This window comes from Lissotriton vulgaris, chromosome 1_2 (assembly GCF_964263255.1).
Source record: "Lissotriton vulgaris chromosome 1_2, aLisVul1.2, whole genome shotgun sequence".
NCBI lineage: Eukaryota > Metazoa > Chordata > Amphibia > Caudata > Salamandridae > Lissotriton > Lissotriton vulgaris.
The window spans coordinates 360684124-360699976 of NC_141686.1; the positions used below are offsets into that span (position 1 = coordinate 360684124).

Genomic DNA, 15853 nt, shown 5'->3' on the forward strand with positions numbered 1-15853 from the left:
AGCTCCTCAAGGCTTAGCACACCTTGGCTGCAACTCTTAGCAAGGGAATAGTAGGTAAACACATAGTGTAGGTAGGTGCATCACTTACACCACACTAGAAACAGTATGTCGGACAAAGGAGGAAACTCTGAGTCTCACCTTATGTCAGTTGACCCTCCACAGGTCATTCCTTCAAGATATACTGTGCTGAGCTTCAAGGAGTTAAGACAGGTGTGTCACTCCAGGAAGATCAAGCAGGGGTCTAACCCCACAACGTCCTTTCTGATTGGTCTCTTGGAGACTTATGATGCCAGAAAAGCTGAGACCCGTCTTAGCTCTTCTAATCCAGAAGGAGACATGCCTCCCCTCGAGGGAACCAGAGACGATCCTGACCTCATCCACCTCTCAACTGAGAACGAAGATGTGGAGGATGATGAGGATGAGGATCCCTCTGGGGATGAGGCAGATAAGGGACAGGTAGAAGTCGTTAGACTAAGCAGGTCCAACTTAAGCAAACATGATAGTGGTACTGGGGGACCCCCAGCGCTACTGTCAGGTCCGCTTAACATTGGGAATGGACGAGCCCGATCTCTGTCAAGAGACTCTGGCAGATCCCTTCAAACCAATGGCTCTCACAACTCTTCTCAAAGAGGGATGACGTCCCCTCAGAGGAGAGTGTACGAAGCTAAGGAAAGGGCAGCTAATCTGAGGATTGAAAGGGAAGAACTTGCCCTGGCCAAAGAAAGGCTTGCCTTTGCTAGAGAGCAACAGTTAACTGGGGTAGCCCCCACTGGTGGCAGCAATGTACCTAGCAATAGGGAAAGGAGTTTTGATACGAAACACCTTGGGAAGATAGTGCCCCCCTTTAAACAAGGGGACGACATCCACAAATGGATTACTGCTTTGGAGAGGGCCTGCACTGTGCAGGGTGTTCCCCAAAGTCAGTGGGCAGCTATCTTGTGGCTCTCCTTTGAAGGAAAAGGAAGAGACAAGCTCCTCACCACAAGGGTGGAGGACGCTAACGATTACCAAGTCTTGAAAAATACACTCGTTGAAGGGTTCGGCCTAACCACTGAGCAGTACAGGGTGCTGTTCAGGGATACCCAGAAAACGCAGTCTCAAGATTGGTCTGACTTTGTCGATTGTGCCACTAAGGCTTTTGAGGGCTGGTTGCTGGGCAGTAAGGTTACTGATTACAAAGGATTGTATAATTTGATGATGAGAGAACAAATTTTAAACAATTGTCAGAACCAGTTGTTGCATCAGCATCTTGTCGACTCGGATCTGACCTCTCCCCAAGAATTGGGAAAGAAGGCAGACAGATGGGTTCGTACAAGAGTTAAACAGAACCAGGTCCAGAATCAAGGTGGTCAGAAGAAAGCAGACCAGAAGGGTAAAGATTCTAAGGGGGAACAAAATGACCAGAAGTCTTCGACAGGTCCCCAACAACCCAAAGAGGGTGGGGGTCAGGCTCCCCAAAAGAAGAAAGAAGGCCAATCCAAAAGATGGTGCCAGTACTGCAAAAGTAAATCTCACTGGTTTAGTGAGTGCACCAAGAAAGGAGGAGGGCAGGCTCCTGCCACTGCAGCCCCTAAGGCACCTGTGCCCCCTAGTACAGCCAGCAGTGGTAGTGCACCTCCCAAGGGTTTAGTAGGGTTAACCCTGGGTTCTGAGGGGCGTGACAACTTAGTTGGCACACTCACTCAGGCTGTCCTTGTCAGTACAGGGGACGTGGACGTGTCCCCTGACGTAAGTCCCAATACTTTGGGCAAATACCGACAGACGCCTTTCATAAATGGAAAGATGGCTCAGGCCTATAGGGACACTTGTGCCAGCGTCACCATGGTGACGCCTAACTTTGTGGACCCTGGACAGATCATGCCAGGTACGGAATTCCTGGTGACCAATGCAAGCAATGTCACTACCAATCACAGTATGGCAATTGTAGCTTTCTCCTGGGGAGGGGTAACTGGCCAAAAGAAGGTTGTAGTTAGTTCAGACCTCCCAGTGGATTGTTTGTTGGGCAATGATTTGGAGTCATCACAATGGTCAGAAGTGGAGCACCGGACTCACATGGAAATGTTAGGCTTGCCAGCACATGTGTTCGCTGTGACCAGGTCACAGGTCAGGAAATGCCCCACTGAACAGGTGCTGGATCCTGGAACAACGGACCAGACACCTCCCAAGAAAAAGAGCGGTAGGGTTAAGGCTGCGCCTTCCCCCTTGCCCCAGGTCGTGGATCAAGTCTCAGAGGAGGCTGACCTACAGGAATTGAGGGAAACTGAGCCTAGGGAGTTCGAACTTGATCAAGTTGAATTCTTGGGTTCAGGGGGACCCTCAAGGGAAGACCTGGGGAAGGACCAGTTAGACTGCCCTTCTCTTGAACCCCTCAGACAGCAGGCTGCTGCTGAGGCTGCTGGGAACGCCACAGGTACCCACAAGGTATACTGGGAAGATGGACTCCTGTACACTGAGTCAAGAGACCCCAAGCCTGGCATGACCAGGAGGCTGGTTGTACCCTTGTCTCAGCGTGGTTTCCTACTTACCTTGGCCCACGAGATTCCCTTAGCAGGTCACTTAGGCCAGACGAAAACGTGGGACAGGCTTGTCTCACACTTTCACTGGCCTCATATGAACGAAGATACCAAGGAGTTTTGCCGCTCCTGTGTCACTTGCCAAGCCAGTGGTAAGTCAGGTGGCACGACAAAGGCCCCCCTTATACCAATGCCTGTGGTGGGGGTGCCCTTTGAACGGGTGGGGATCGACATTGTCGGTCCCATGGAACCACCAACAGCATCAGGGCACAAGTTTATACTGGTGGTAGTGGATCATGCCACCAGGTATCCTGAAGCTATTCCCCTTAGGACCACTACAGCACCTGTTGTGGCAAGAGCCCTAGTTGGAGTGTTCTCCAGAGTGGGCTTCCCTAAGGAGGTCGTCTCCGACAGAGGTGCAAACTTTATGTCGAGCTACTTAACTGCTATGTGGAAGGAATGTGGTGTCAACTACAAGTTCACTACACCCTATCATCCACAATGCAATGGGCTTGTTGAGAGATTCAACAGGACCCTTAAAGGGATGATTCATTGACTACCTGAAAAGCTTCGGCGTAGATGGGACGTCCTGATCCCCTGCCTTTTATTCGCTTACAGAGAAGTCCCACAGAAGGGGGTTGGCTACAGCCCTTTTGAACTTTTGTACGGGCATCCTGTGAGAGGACCCCTATGTTTGGTGAAGGAAGGATGGGAGAGACCTCTCAAAAAGCCTGCAGCCAACATAGTGGACTATGTGCTTGGCCTCCGCTCGCGGATGGCTGAATACATGGAGAAGGCATCTGAAAACCTTAAGGCCAGCCAAGAACTCCAAAAAGCTTGGCATGACCAAAAGGCTGTCTTGACTGTTTACCAGCCCGGACAGAAGGTGTGGGTGTTGGAGCCAGTGGCCCCAGCAGCACTCAAGGACAAATGGTCCGGGCCCTACACCATCCTGGAGAAAAAGGGAGAGGTCACCTACCTGGTCGACCTGGGAACTCCCCGGAGCCCCCACAGGGTGCTTCATGTCAACAGGCTCAAGGCATATGTCGACAGGAAGGACATGAGTTTGCTCATGGCCCTAGATGAGGGACAGGAGGAGGAGAGCGACCCTCTCCCCGACCTGCTCACTCAGAATCCTGACGATGGATCGGTAGATGGTGTTGTCTTTTGTGGCAGCCTCTCCGAACATCAACAGAGAGACTGTAAACAGGTTCTTCAGTCTTTCAGACATATGTTTTCTCTAACACCCAGTCAGACCGATTGGTGTACCCATGAGGTTGACACTGGTGACAGCTTGCCCGTCAAGAGTAAAATCTACAGGCAGCCTGATCACGTTAGAGACTGCATCAAGAGTGAAGTGCAGAAAATGTTGGAGCTGGGAGTCATTGAACCCTCGGATAGCCCTTGGGCTAGTCCCGTAGTTCTAGTGCCGAAACCTCACACCCCGGGCGGTAAGAAAGAGATGAGGTTCTGCGTAGACTACAGGGGTCTCAATGCAGTCACTAAGACTGACGCCCACCCCATACCAAGGGCAGACGAGCTTATCGATAGATTGGCTTCGGCCAACTACTTAAGTATGTTTGACCTGACAGCTGGGTATTGGCAAATCAGGTTAGCTGAGGACGCCAAGCCTAAAACCGCATTTTCAACCCCTGGTGGGCATTATCAGTTCGTGGTAATGCCCTTTGGTCTGAAAAATGCACCTGCCACCTTCCAAAGGTTGGTGAATCAAGTCCTTACTGGGCTGGATGACTTCTGTGCGGCGTATCTTGACGATATTGCTGTCTTTAGCTCCACCTGGGAGGATCACCTGGTCCACCTGCGGAAAGCGTTAGAGGCTCTGCAAGCAGCAGGCCTCACTATCAAGGCCACCAAGTGCCAGATAGGGCAGACACAGGTTGTATACCTGGGCCACCTTGTAGGTGGAGGCCAGGTTCAGCCACTGGAGAGCAAGATACAGTCAATCAGGGACTGGGCTCCTCCAACCACCCAGACTCAGGTTCGAGCTTTCTTGGGCCTGACTGGTTACTACCGGAAGTTTGTCAGGAACTATGGTTCCATCGTGACACCATTAAATGAACTGACAAGTAAGAAAATGCCAAAAAAGGTTCAGTGGACAGCGAGCTGTCAAAAAGCATTCGATGACCTAATGCAGGCCATGTGCAAGGCGCCTATCCTCAAGAGTCCGGACTACTCCAAACCATTCATTGTCCAAACAGATGCTTCTGAGTTGGGTGTGGGAGCTGTTCTTTCTCAACTGAATTTTGATGGTCAGGACCAGCCCATTGCTTTTATAAGCAGAAGGCTGACCCCTAGAGAGAAGAATTGGTCAGCTATTGAGAGGGAGGCCTTTGCTGTGGTTTGGGCCCTGAAGAAGCTGAGGCCATACTTGTTTGGCACTCACTTCAAGATTCAGACCGACCATAAGCCCCTCTTGTGGCTAAATCAGATGAAGGGTGAAAACCCCAAACTGCTTAGGTGGTCCATTTCCCTACAGGGGATGGACTTTACAGTGGAACATAGACCTGGTACTGATCATGGCAATGCCGATGGGCTCTCCAGATATTTCCACTTAGAACAAGAAGACTCACCTGGTCAAGGTTAGCTTATTGTTCCGACGTTTGGGGGGGGGGGGGGGGGGGGGTCATGTAGGAGAGTAGGGTCTGCAATCCTATGATCACCCAGATTTTTTGCTTTTGTTTCACTGGTTTACGACTTTCTCTGGCTGTGGGCCTGCCAATCAGACCCACAGCCTGGCTGTTCTCTTTCTAAATTACGATATGTACCCTAAGTGCATCTACCAATTGGTACTGGGCCACCTTATCAGACCCCGTAACGCAGGGCATAGGTGTACCCAGGGCCGCCAGGGGCTGCAGCATGTATTATGCCACCCCTGGCTGGCCTCCTAAATTTGACACAACTGGCTGCATGACAGCTGGGGCAAAGTCGTGTAATCACCCTTTGCTTTAGATATAGTAGCTCTATATCTAACCATACAATGGACACCCGAGTCCCTATCAGTCACTCCTATGGCAGGCCTTGACAATCCTGAAGGCAGAGTGCGTGGGCTCGTGTGAACTAGGTTCTGGCCCGAGCCGAGCCCGGTTGCAGCTTGCGGAATCAAGACCCAATGGCTGTTCCATGATAACGCGTACCACATCGGTAACTTCGGTGTCGCGTTATCAAGGCATGTCGAGTAAGGTGTCATACGAATCGGGATGCTGCCCCCTCACCAATTCTGGCGACGAGGTTAGCATTCCGCCCTTCTAGAGGGACACGACATGTACGTAACTGTGAACCCCGGTTAAAGTTAACTAAAGCCTCAACTCCACAAAATGGATGCTGCCACCACAGACACGAGTCTCACCTCCTGCTGCTGGGAGTCCTTCCAGCGAGGAGAGCTTGGACAAAGGGTTTCCTGTCGAGGGCGGTGTTCGCACCGTCCCAGACAGGGTTTGTGTATTCTCGGTAGGTAGGGCTTTTGCGAGAAGGTGACTGCGGAGTGGCACCCCGGTGCTCACTACGCATCTGCCGGTCAGAACCAGTTCCAGGGGCGCCAGCCCTGGCCTGGGGAAAGTCCGGCAGGGGAGAGGGGTGTAACTACCCCCCTTCCTGGTCCCACCCTTAGGGCAGGACCTAGTCATGTACCCACCCCTTTCTTTAGGATAAAGACCGGAGCGGGGACCCTTCCAAATCAGATCATCTTTGAATCAAGAACTACTTTCTACGAAAGGACATTCAAGACTCTTCTCAAGATTTCTCCCTTGTGACTAAGGAGTAGTCACCCTGCATCAGCAGGCACCATCTAAGAACTCTGCGGTTTGCTGTAAGTCCTTCCTCAAGGAATCCGACGGCCCAGCTCGACGAGAACCGGCTTCCCTGGCACCTCTGACCTCTACCCACGTCATCAGCTCAGCTGTGATCTGTGGGTGCGACGAGACCTCGAGGGACCGGCCATCATCAAAACCTGCACGCGCTCTTAACCAGCACGACCATCGAAGTAATTCTCTGGCAAGTGCTCTGGGGTCCGAGAAGCCCCGACCTTGAGCCGCTCCAGCACCGAAGGGCAGTCTCCCAGCATCTCCACGATCTGCGTGGGGCCCTTCTGCTCGCTGCTCAGCACGTTGTCTGGTCACTAGCCGCTGGCTTGTGCCCTTCTGTGACGACATCCGACAAACAACACTGCTGGTCTGGTTGCTCCAGACTGGCCCTTGCTTCCATCTTTGCGAGAAGCACCCCGGGCCCTCCTGGTCCACTCAAGACGCCATCTTAGGCCCACCACGTGGCCCTGAGATCTGCCAAGGCTTGTTGCCCCATCCTGGGCCCAGCGACGCCGACAGCATCATCCTTCGTGGGACAGCTCGCACCTCCACCGTGGTCGCCGACAACGCCTCCTGGTCCGTGAGACTGCAGAGCCTAGCGTCGCCCACTCACCTGGTCGAGGTGACGGCCAACCGGTGCCTTCCTGGTACCCTCTGACTACTGGCTAGTAGTACGAACTTGGTCCCCTCTGCTTTCAGGTATCATCAATCTCTGATCCAGGCTTGGATCTCTACGAACTATTCATCACTGGTCGCCGGCCAGCAACTCCTTTTCTTCCGGCTCCTGGCTCGTCAGCGAAGACCCCGACGCCTGTAAGACTTGTGCAGCCGCAGCCCTCGTGGCTAGGTAACTCGGCATTTCGGTGCCTGCATAGCCTCTTTACTCTAGGGTCCCGAGTCCCTCGCTTCCGACTTGCCTTATCGGGTCCGCCCGAGACCTTAAACTTTCCGTGTCCTCGGACACTTGTTTTAATTGTGCACTTGAAGTATTTTCCTAAGAGATTTGGTTTGTGCTTAGTACCCTGTCCTCATAAAGAGTACAGGGCTGTTATGATTCTTAATAAATATACTGTTTATTTTCATAACACTTGTGTGGTGTCCTTTCACTTGGTGTTCAAGGGGAATGTGATGGTATAACAGCTGGCTTAACACGCCCTCTCGAGTCTTTAGCCTTAGACTGCTCGTATCCACGCTACTAGGATAGCTGGTCTATAGGTTGACTTACAACCAAACACCATAAGGGTCGTTGGAACGATACATAGCGGTCGCTAGAATAGCGAACGTTGCATATCGGGCCAACTTCTCACACTCATGTGCCGACCACAATTGTTCATGTACTTCGGAAGTGTTGGGTTGCTCCACCAATACGCTCACCTTTTCAAGTATAGGGATGACACGGGCATACAGCACTGCGACCTTCTCTGGGTTAGTGGCTAGTTTTTCCCACTTCACTCTCCGTCTATTGTTCGCCATGGCCAGCCCTGGGACGGGCGCATCGGCACCAGCCCCATTTTCATCTATTCCAGGGGGCGCAAATTCTAATTCAAGCGCATTGTGATCGCAGTCCTCCTTGGGTATCACCCTGAAATCTTAATGTACCACCAGGCGGACAATTGCACTAAGATGTAATCCAGTCTTGACTCCCTTTCCACTTTGTTGAATGTGTGTTTGGGGGGAATGTCAGAAGTCGTGCGTCCATTACAAGCCCTCACACCGTGCTTCAGGGTTAGGGCAGTGATCTGTACCGCCAGGGGTGTCCATGCTCTGGGCGAAGGGGCCAGCGTAGGAGGTACTGACCACAGCGCATCCTCCTCTAGTGATAACCCGTCCAGTAGTCCTGGGAGAGGCTCGAAGTGACAATTCAAGTACCCACCAACCAAGAAAGGTATGCCCTGGGGTAGGTCACTGAGAAAGACGGAAAGTTCCTCAATGGTCTTCGATTCCTGGGTTATGTTTACCGGCCTAGATTAAACATTTACCACAGCAAGTTTGCTAGAATTCGGCCAATTCAGCAGGACACATGAGATATCCCCTGAACCTGTGGGGAGGGGTGTGGCCTCACAGCACAGGTGGGAAGCCACCCAGATTGCAAGACCTCCAGAAGGACGCCCTCTACCTCCCCAGCTGGCAAGAGTGGAAAATGCCGCAAAACCAGGGCGAGAGTATTCCTCTCTCGCCCATGTTTCTTGGAATAGGCAGATGTCTTTACAATCTATGAATGAACTCCAGCATTGGCAGTCCAGCTTGTTTCCCAAGCCAGCCAAGTTCCAAGATAGAATCTTTAGTGACGGTGGTCTGGGAATCCCTACGGAAGTTGCAATAATTCCCACGTCAGTTAAGCTAACCGGTGATGTTACATTTTGGTCTGGTTCCCCTAGATTGGGTGTGGGTTCCCTATTGCTGGAAGGTGGGCCTACTGTGGTCATTTGGTCCTCCTTTGTAAAGTGTTGTTCAGTATAGATTGCGATTCCCAGCATTTGATCAGTGCAGTGTCTAGAGCGAATAGTCCTTCCCACCATGTTGCCCATTGAGTGGTAATGAGCCACCCCCTCCTAGACAAGCGATGTCAATCGACCATATCCAGACAGCTGAACCTGATGAATGTTGTAAAGTGGTCAGGCTGCTGTTGGACTCTATGATGGTAAGAGTCTCCGCCCTCTCTGCCTCGCCATCCACCCCCTCTCCTAGGGACTGTCTCCCAACCCTCCTCCTTACGTATATAACTCAGGGGTGGGTAGAAAAAAGATATGGGTAGGGACTGGATAGAGGTCCCTTGATCACAGTACGCTCATCCGTGTATGTAAGAGGCGGTCCTGGGTTCCCTAAAATGAATCAGGACGCAGTCCCCATTAATTGATTTCCTTGTGTTGCCCAACCAAGGAACTCTTCTTACAATAAGTACCTCACTCGTTATTCCTTGGGGAGAGGTCTATTTATGGTAAGCCAGTTAACCACCTTGTTCTTTAAGGAGGCAACAGATTCTTTAGTGTCTGGTTTTAACTCCGGGACACCAGCCAAAATAACTATATATGGGCTCGCCTCAGGAGGCAAGTTTACAGACTTAAACTTTTTAGCGATGACTGGTACTCCCTGAGTAACTGCAACATTATTCTCAGGGTGAATGGGTGTAACATCGCCCTCGATAGGCTGTGGAATTAAAGAGTGTGTTAAGGGCAGCTGTGATTGTAAAATATTAGGAGCTAAGCTTGCATCCTTCATTGGGGGAGCTGTTATACCCCTCTTGTTCTTAGGTTGAGCCCCACCACTAAAAACCTTGTTGTCGGTATTAAGACCGTCAGCTAGACACACCGTTGATTTTTCTATAATCGATAGCCTAGCTTCGACCTTTATCAGGCGAGCTTCTAGGGGGCTTAACAATGACCTCATGAGAGCACCAATATTAGCGATAGTAAGGTCACCACCTATATTCAAACTGGGACTGGGATTTATCTGCTCTATAACCCGAACAGGTGGGTTCTCTAGGGGTAGTGTGTGGGTTTTTACAGGAAGGGTGGGTGCAAGATTACCTTTTTCTAAGCTATTAGCCTCTGCTACGGGGTTGTGCTTTGCCACTTTTGCATTGCGTCCCCCTAGATTTTGGGTCCCTCTTTTCCTTTTTGGTATGGCTCCTTCCCTATCACCTTGTTTTGAACGGCTATCTCTAACATTAGCGCTTTCAGTGTTAGCAACATTAGCAACAGGAGATGGTAAGCTAGATTGTATGTGAATCCCGGGTGGGGTTAATTGGCTTGACTCTATAGGTCCCCTAATTTCATTATCCCTTGTATAGAATACAGAATTAACAACATCAGACAAAACTACCCCCTCATTGTCCACGTTTTCACCTCTGTCTGACTCTATACAATCCAGTCTATTTTCAGGAGTCCTTGCTTGTGCTATAGCGCCCATGGAAGATCTTCTTACCCATTCTATTTCTTGGGATATACGCCTTTCCAGTACATTAATTTCATCAATCAGGAGAGCCCCAGCTTTAACAAAATATGTGTCCAAAGTACCTTTAGTTGGTCCGGCTGCCAGCGTGCTTTTGCTCCTTGTTTCTCTGGTGGCCATAATCCTTACACTTAAGCAGAAAGAGGCTGGCTTGAAGGTAAGAGAGAGAAGCCAAAGAGGGTGGCCCGATCCCGGTCCCCTCCGTTCTCGAACGGCCTCAAACGGCCCGCCCTTTGCCCGGGCTTCGCCCCGTGCTCCGTCCCGCGTTCCGCGAGGAAGGGCGTGAGTAAGTAGGGGGAATTGGGGGCGGGAAGAGACACCAGCTGCGTGGAGTTGGCTAAGCGCTGAGAATGCTGGGTCTCTCAGTCCCAGCCCCTGCGGGTGATTTGGTTTGCCCCTGGTCAGCTTTTCCCCGGAGTCTTTAAAATCAGTCCGTGGATGGAAGCAAGGAAATCCCAGGAAACAGCTTCATACTCAGAACGGCTCGCGAGCGGCTCCCTCGGAGCGGGTGCCGCGAGCTGTAAGTAGCCTGCGGGGGAGCAGGGGGCGGGAAGAGACACCAGCTGCGCGGAGTTGGCTAAGCGCTGAGAATGCTGGGTCTCGCAGTCCCGGCCCCTGCGGGTGATGTTGCTTCGCCCCTGGTCAGCTTTTCCCCGGAGTCTTTAAAATCAGTCAGTGGATGGATGCAAGGAAATCCAAGGAAACAGCTTCATACTCAGAACGGCTCGCGAGCGGCTCCCGCGGAGCGGGGGCCGCGAGCCGTAAGTAGCCTGCGGGGGAGCAGGGGGCTGGAAGAGACACCAGCTGCGCAGAGTTGGCTAAGCGCTGAGAATGCTGGGTCTCGCAGTCCCGGCCCCTGCGGGTGATGTTGCTTCGCCCCTGGTCAGCTTTTCCCCGGAGTCTTTAAAATCAGTCCGTGGGTGGAGGCAAGGAAATCCCAGGAAACAGCTTCACACTCAGAACGGCTTGCGAGCGGCACCCCTTACCAACCCTTTGACGTTAAAGATGTAAAAACTCCCATAATGTCCCTCCCCACATGTAAGTCAGCTGGCCTTGATGGGCTTCCGAACGAGTTCTATAAGCATACGTGAGGAATTGGAGCCTAGATTATTGGATGTCTTTGTGGAAGCGTACGAGACTGGGAGACTGCCCCCTTCTCCTAAGGAAGCCCCTATTGTTACATTGCTAAAACCTGACAAGGTGGTAAACAGGTGTGAATCCCATAGAACTCTCTCCCTCATTAATATAAAATGCCAAGATTTTAGCAAAAATGATCGCTAACTGGCTACTGCCTTTCGTACCAAAAATGAATCCTCCCGGATCAGTCAGGGTTTGTCCCCAATATATCAATGACACAAAACTTGAGTACTATCTTTGAAGCGTTGCACTACTTTGAGCTGGATTTTCAAGCAGTGGCTGAGCTGCTTGATGCGGAAAAGACATTCGACTCCCTGCGGTGGGAGTATATGTTTACTGTTTTACTTAGAATGGGTATGCCACTGTTTTTCCTTAAATAGGTCAAATTATTATTTAATGAGCCGGAGGCAAAAGTGCGAAGGAATGGCTGGGTCGCAAATGCATTCTCAATTAGGAGAGGCACAAGGCAGGAATGCCCTTTGTCGCCGATCCGCTTTTAACTTGCATCGGAGCCCTTAGCTTGTAGATTTCGTCAAAAACATGCTCATGCAGCGTTGCTATTCGGGCAGAGATCTCTTGGGGTCTCGCTCTACACAGATGATATGATGCTGAATGTGCGTGAACATGCCGAAAATCCCCCGGCACTACTGAAGGAATATGTGAAATTTGAGAGATATTCCGGATTAGGGATAAACTGGGAGAAGTCAACAGTCTTGCCGCTGATGGCAGAAACGAAAGAGGTGGAGCTGGATTTCCCCCTGTCGTGGTCTACTGACCCGATGAAATATTTAGAGATTTGGGTGCATTGAGACCCTGATACAGTACTCTCCATGAATTATAGTGGAGTCATTACCCGAATCACTGAGCATACAGAATGATGGGCTAAGCTGCCTCTTTCGCTGGCGGACAGGATCGCGGTGACAAAAATGACAGTATTGCCCAAACTCCTCTAATTGTTTGTGAATATCCCCATCAGGCTCAATATTGCACTATTCAACACGCTTCAGACGGCTCTACTGACCCTTGTGTGGGGCGGTCAGAAACAGAGATGCAGCTGGGACTTGCTTATGTAGCCATTTCATCGGGGAGGATTTGAAGCGCCGGACATGCGACTATACTGTCTATGTGCCCAAGTGCAATTTGTACACCATTGATACTTCCCGCAGTCAGCGGTTCCTGCCACATGTTGCGGTCGAAGCAGATACTGTGCCCCGATCCCCCTGCTGGCGCTGGCGCTGTCAGGAGAGAGGAAAGCCCTGAGATCTGAGATCAATTCTGTCAAATGCACTGCTCGGGCCTGGATGACTTTGGCTAAGTGGGCGCGACTGGATTTTTTATATGCCCCGGCGCTACCGATAGCTACACATTCAGATATTACTGCGACCCAAGAACAGGCGGCAGGGGTCAGACAGATGGGGGGCCTATAGAGGAATAGCTGGTTCCAATCGCTTTCAGACGTGGAGGCTGGGAGTGACCACAGCATAAATCTGGGCTTTACATATATTAGGGTGCGACAGAGGATCAGATCCATATTTCCTGACTTTCCAGCAGAGCCGAAAACACTGACAGTGTTGCAGGCGGTGCTGGCTGCGGAAGATAGTAGGGGTCTGGTAACAAAATTGTACAACGCGTCTATGAGAGAGACTGCAATTATTGTGCCTCCTTCACTTATCAAATGGAATGAGGTGCAAGAGTCCCAAATGCCACTGGAACAATTGCAGCTCTGCTGCGAACTAACTGGCAGACTGAACGCAAACTGCAATCTCAGTGTTATTCATTTCAATTTCCTGCATCAGCTGTATTATACACCATGCCAATTGCGGAAGTTGCTTGCAGGATACTGCGAGATGTATAAGGTGTGGGCAGGATGATGAAGACTTTATGCATCTTGCATGGAGCTGTGCTAAAACATATGCATTTTGGAATTAAGTTACAAGATTGATAACTGAAGTTGTGTTAGAAAATGTGGCATGTATTCCTGAAATGTGTCTGCTGGGGATGGTTAAGAACCTCAAGCTGTGCAACAGGTGTAGTGTTGCTGTCTTGACCCTGTTCGCCAAGAAAGCAGTGGCTCAATGCTGGGGTGCCAGAGCTACCCCAACTGTAAAAAAGTGGGTTCGAGATTTAATTTACTCTAGGGTGCAGCTGGGAGTATATGTGGAAGAACTGCCTGAGACTTCTAGACCGGCAGAGTTCTGGGCTCCATTGACCATGTACCTACGTGGGTACCCTGACTTGCAGCAGGTATAATACATAACTGCGAAAGTTGCTGTATAGGCCTGTCATTACTTGTGTAAGGTGCCATAATCATGACGTGTAAGCTGCTACGAAATCACCAATATGTACTAGAGCGTCTGGGAGGGTGGGGGTGCAGTTATGTTTGTTGTTGTACATCTAAGAAATGGAAATGCTTGTATTACCATACAGATGCTAAATATCTGGATGGGTTCACTTATGGAACTATGCACTCATGTGTTGCAACCTGATCAATAAAAATACAAAAAAATGACATACACATTGGATATATACTTTAAAGTTATATGCAATTGTCAAACTCTTCCATTAGCAGAAGAACAGCAATAACAAATATGTTCTGGTCGTAGGTGTTCGCTTGCACAGTTATCCCCTCAACCTTGTAAGCAACATACACATGTGCGTATATCTCCAAGGTTTTCACAATCCAAGCAATTTCTCCCACATCAAAAGGGGCAGAACCATATAGGAAGGCTGTTCAAGCTATTTCATTTTCCCGCTAACATATTAGTATAAACCACGACATTACCAATATCCAGTACCCCGTACAGTTGAAATCACAGGTTCTGACTATGATTCGTGACCCGGCCACTCAAACTACACCAGCCAACTTTGATCAATCTAATCAAAGTGTTGCCCATGCTGGCAACACTTTGATTAGATTGATGGGACCACCTAAAGCTATAGGAAACAGTTATGTGTTTTCGTTCATCCAGATTAGGTCCTGAGGCACCCAGCGGCTGCTACATGAGTGTGGGATCACTATCACCCGATGTAGAAAAAAACGATAACCCCTGTAAGTAAAAGACTGACACCCGAAGTGGCATGCTTACAATTTGGAGAATGGTTTCCCCTTCGGCAGAGGTGTAAGCTGCAGCAGCTCTCGGCAGCCAGCTGAGGGTGCACCCAAGGCATGAAGAGACCCCTCGGTCCAGTAACAATATCCTTAACAACAGGGTACCTTATGGCACAAAAAGAGATTGGTAACAGTTATATCTCTGAGTGCGCTGCAAGTACAGGTAAATGTAAGTATTCAGAATAATATGAAAGGTGCTCAGGATGAAAGAGGTCGGTTACCATAACAACACATACAAACCACCTAGGTGATTCAAAGCTATACAAATTTCTTCCGAGCACTCAATTGTCCATAAATTACAGTCTTCCAAATATGGAATTTTTCAATTTATTTTCTTCATTGAAAAGTTCATTTCTAATTTTCCATAACGTTCTGACGCAGCCAACACGTGTTTGGTCTGGTCTGTATCGACCTTTGACTTCTTCAGGGCTGCAACCCAAATAATAAAAGATATACATATTCAAATAAACTATACATATGGAAATTCATCCAATTACATTAATAATCACAGGTTCATTATAAATCTTGAACTAATAGACCCTCATGCCATAGAGTGTCCATAGCAATAGTAAAAAGCAAAGACCAAATTCACACTCAAGACACCCAAAAGTGCTATAAACGTCTATATAGATAAAGTGTAAGTAGTCACCAAAGAGTAGTGTCATTCCAAGTTACTATCATAGTCATGAAGTGGTAAATCATGGCTATTAAAATTTACCATTAGATGTGGTCTGAGATGATCTACAACGTACCAATATAACGTTTTCTTAATCCAATAATGGTCCTAAGTAAGTATGTTCTAGTTCTTATGTTCCGTCTAAAAATAACCACAACAATATAAGTGTGATTATTTAAGCATATGTACTATAGTATATGTAGTTAAGGTCCTCTCTTAATAATAAGCTCACCCGTCTATGTAGTACTTCTGATTATGTACTTTTCATCATAGTTGGCAAATTCAATCTACGAAGAAAATTATCAATGTTAATCTGAACTACATGGTTTTCAAACATAACACAATGTTACAGACTCTTTTTAGTAATCCCTCACCTCAAATTTCGTGAATTATGTCGTTGACGTTTTCCTTCTGCAATTTTATAGTTCCTCCGTCATAATGTGCGAGTACGACACCTATAATATTAATAATATTTATCACTGTTAAATCCTAAGTAAATATCGTGCACCAATATTGTCTATTCGTAACCTGTATTTATGTGCTCGAAGTTCCGGCTTACCTGTTGTTTTCTAATGTTTTCGAAAATCCGTAAAGTTCTACGTCGGCGCCATCTTACTTCTCCTATTTATATGGTAGCTAGGCATGA

General features: G+C 49.2%; 1 protein-coding gene across 1 annotated transcript in view; it reads right to left on the minus strand.

Annotated features, from left to right (window-relative positions):
* LOC147736855 (uncharacterized) overlaps positions 1-15853 on the minus strand; it is a 182137-nt gene that overhangs the window by 94026 nt on the left and 72258 nt on the right. The window contains 1 exon segment of the mRNA XM_086952712.1: positions 12986-13005. Within this exon segment, the coding sequence (XP_086808838.1) occupies positions 12986-13005 (20 nt within the window).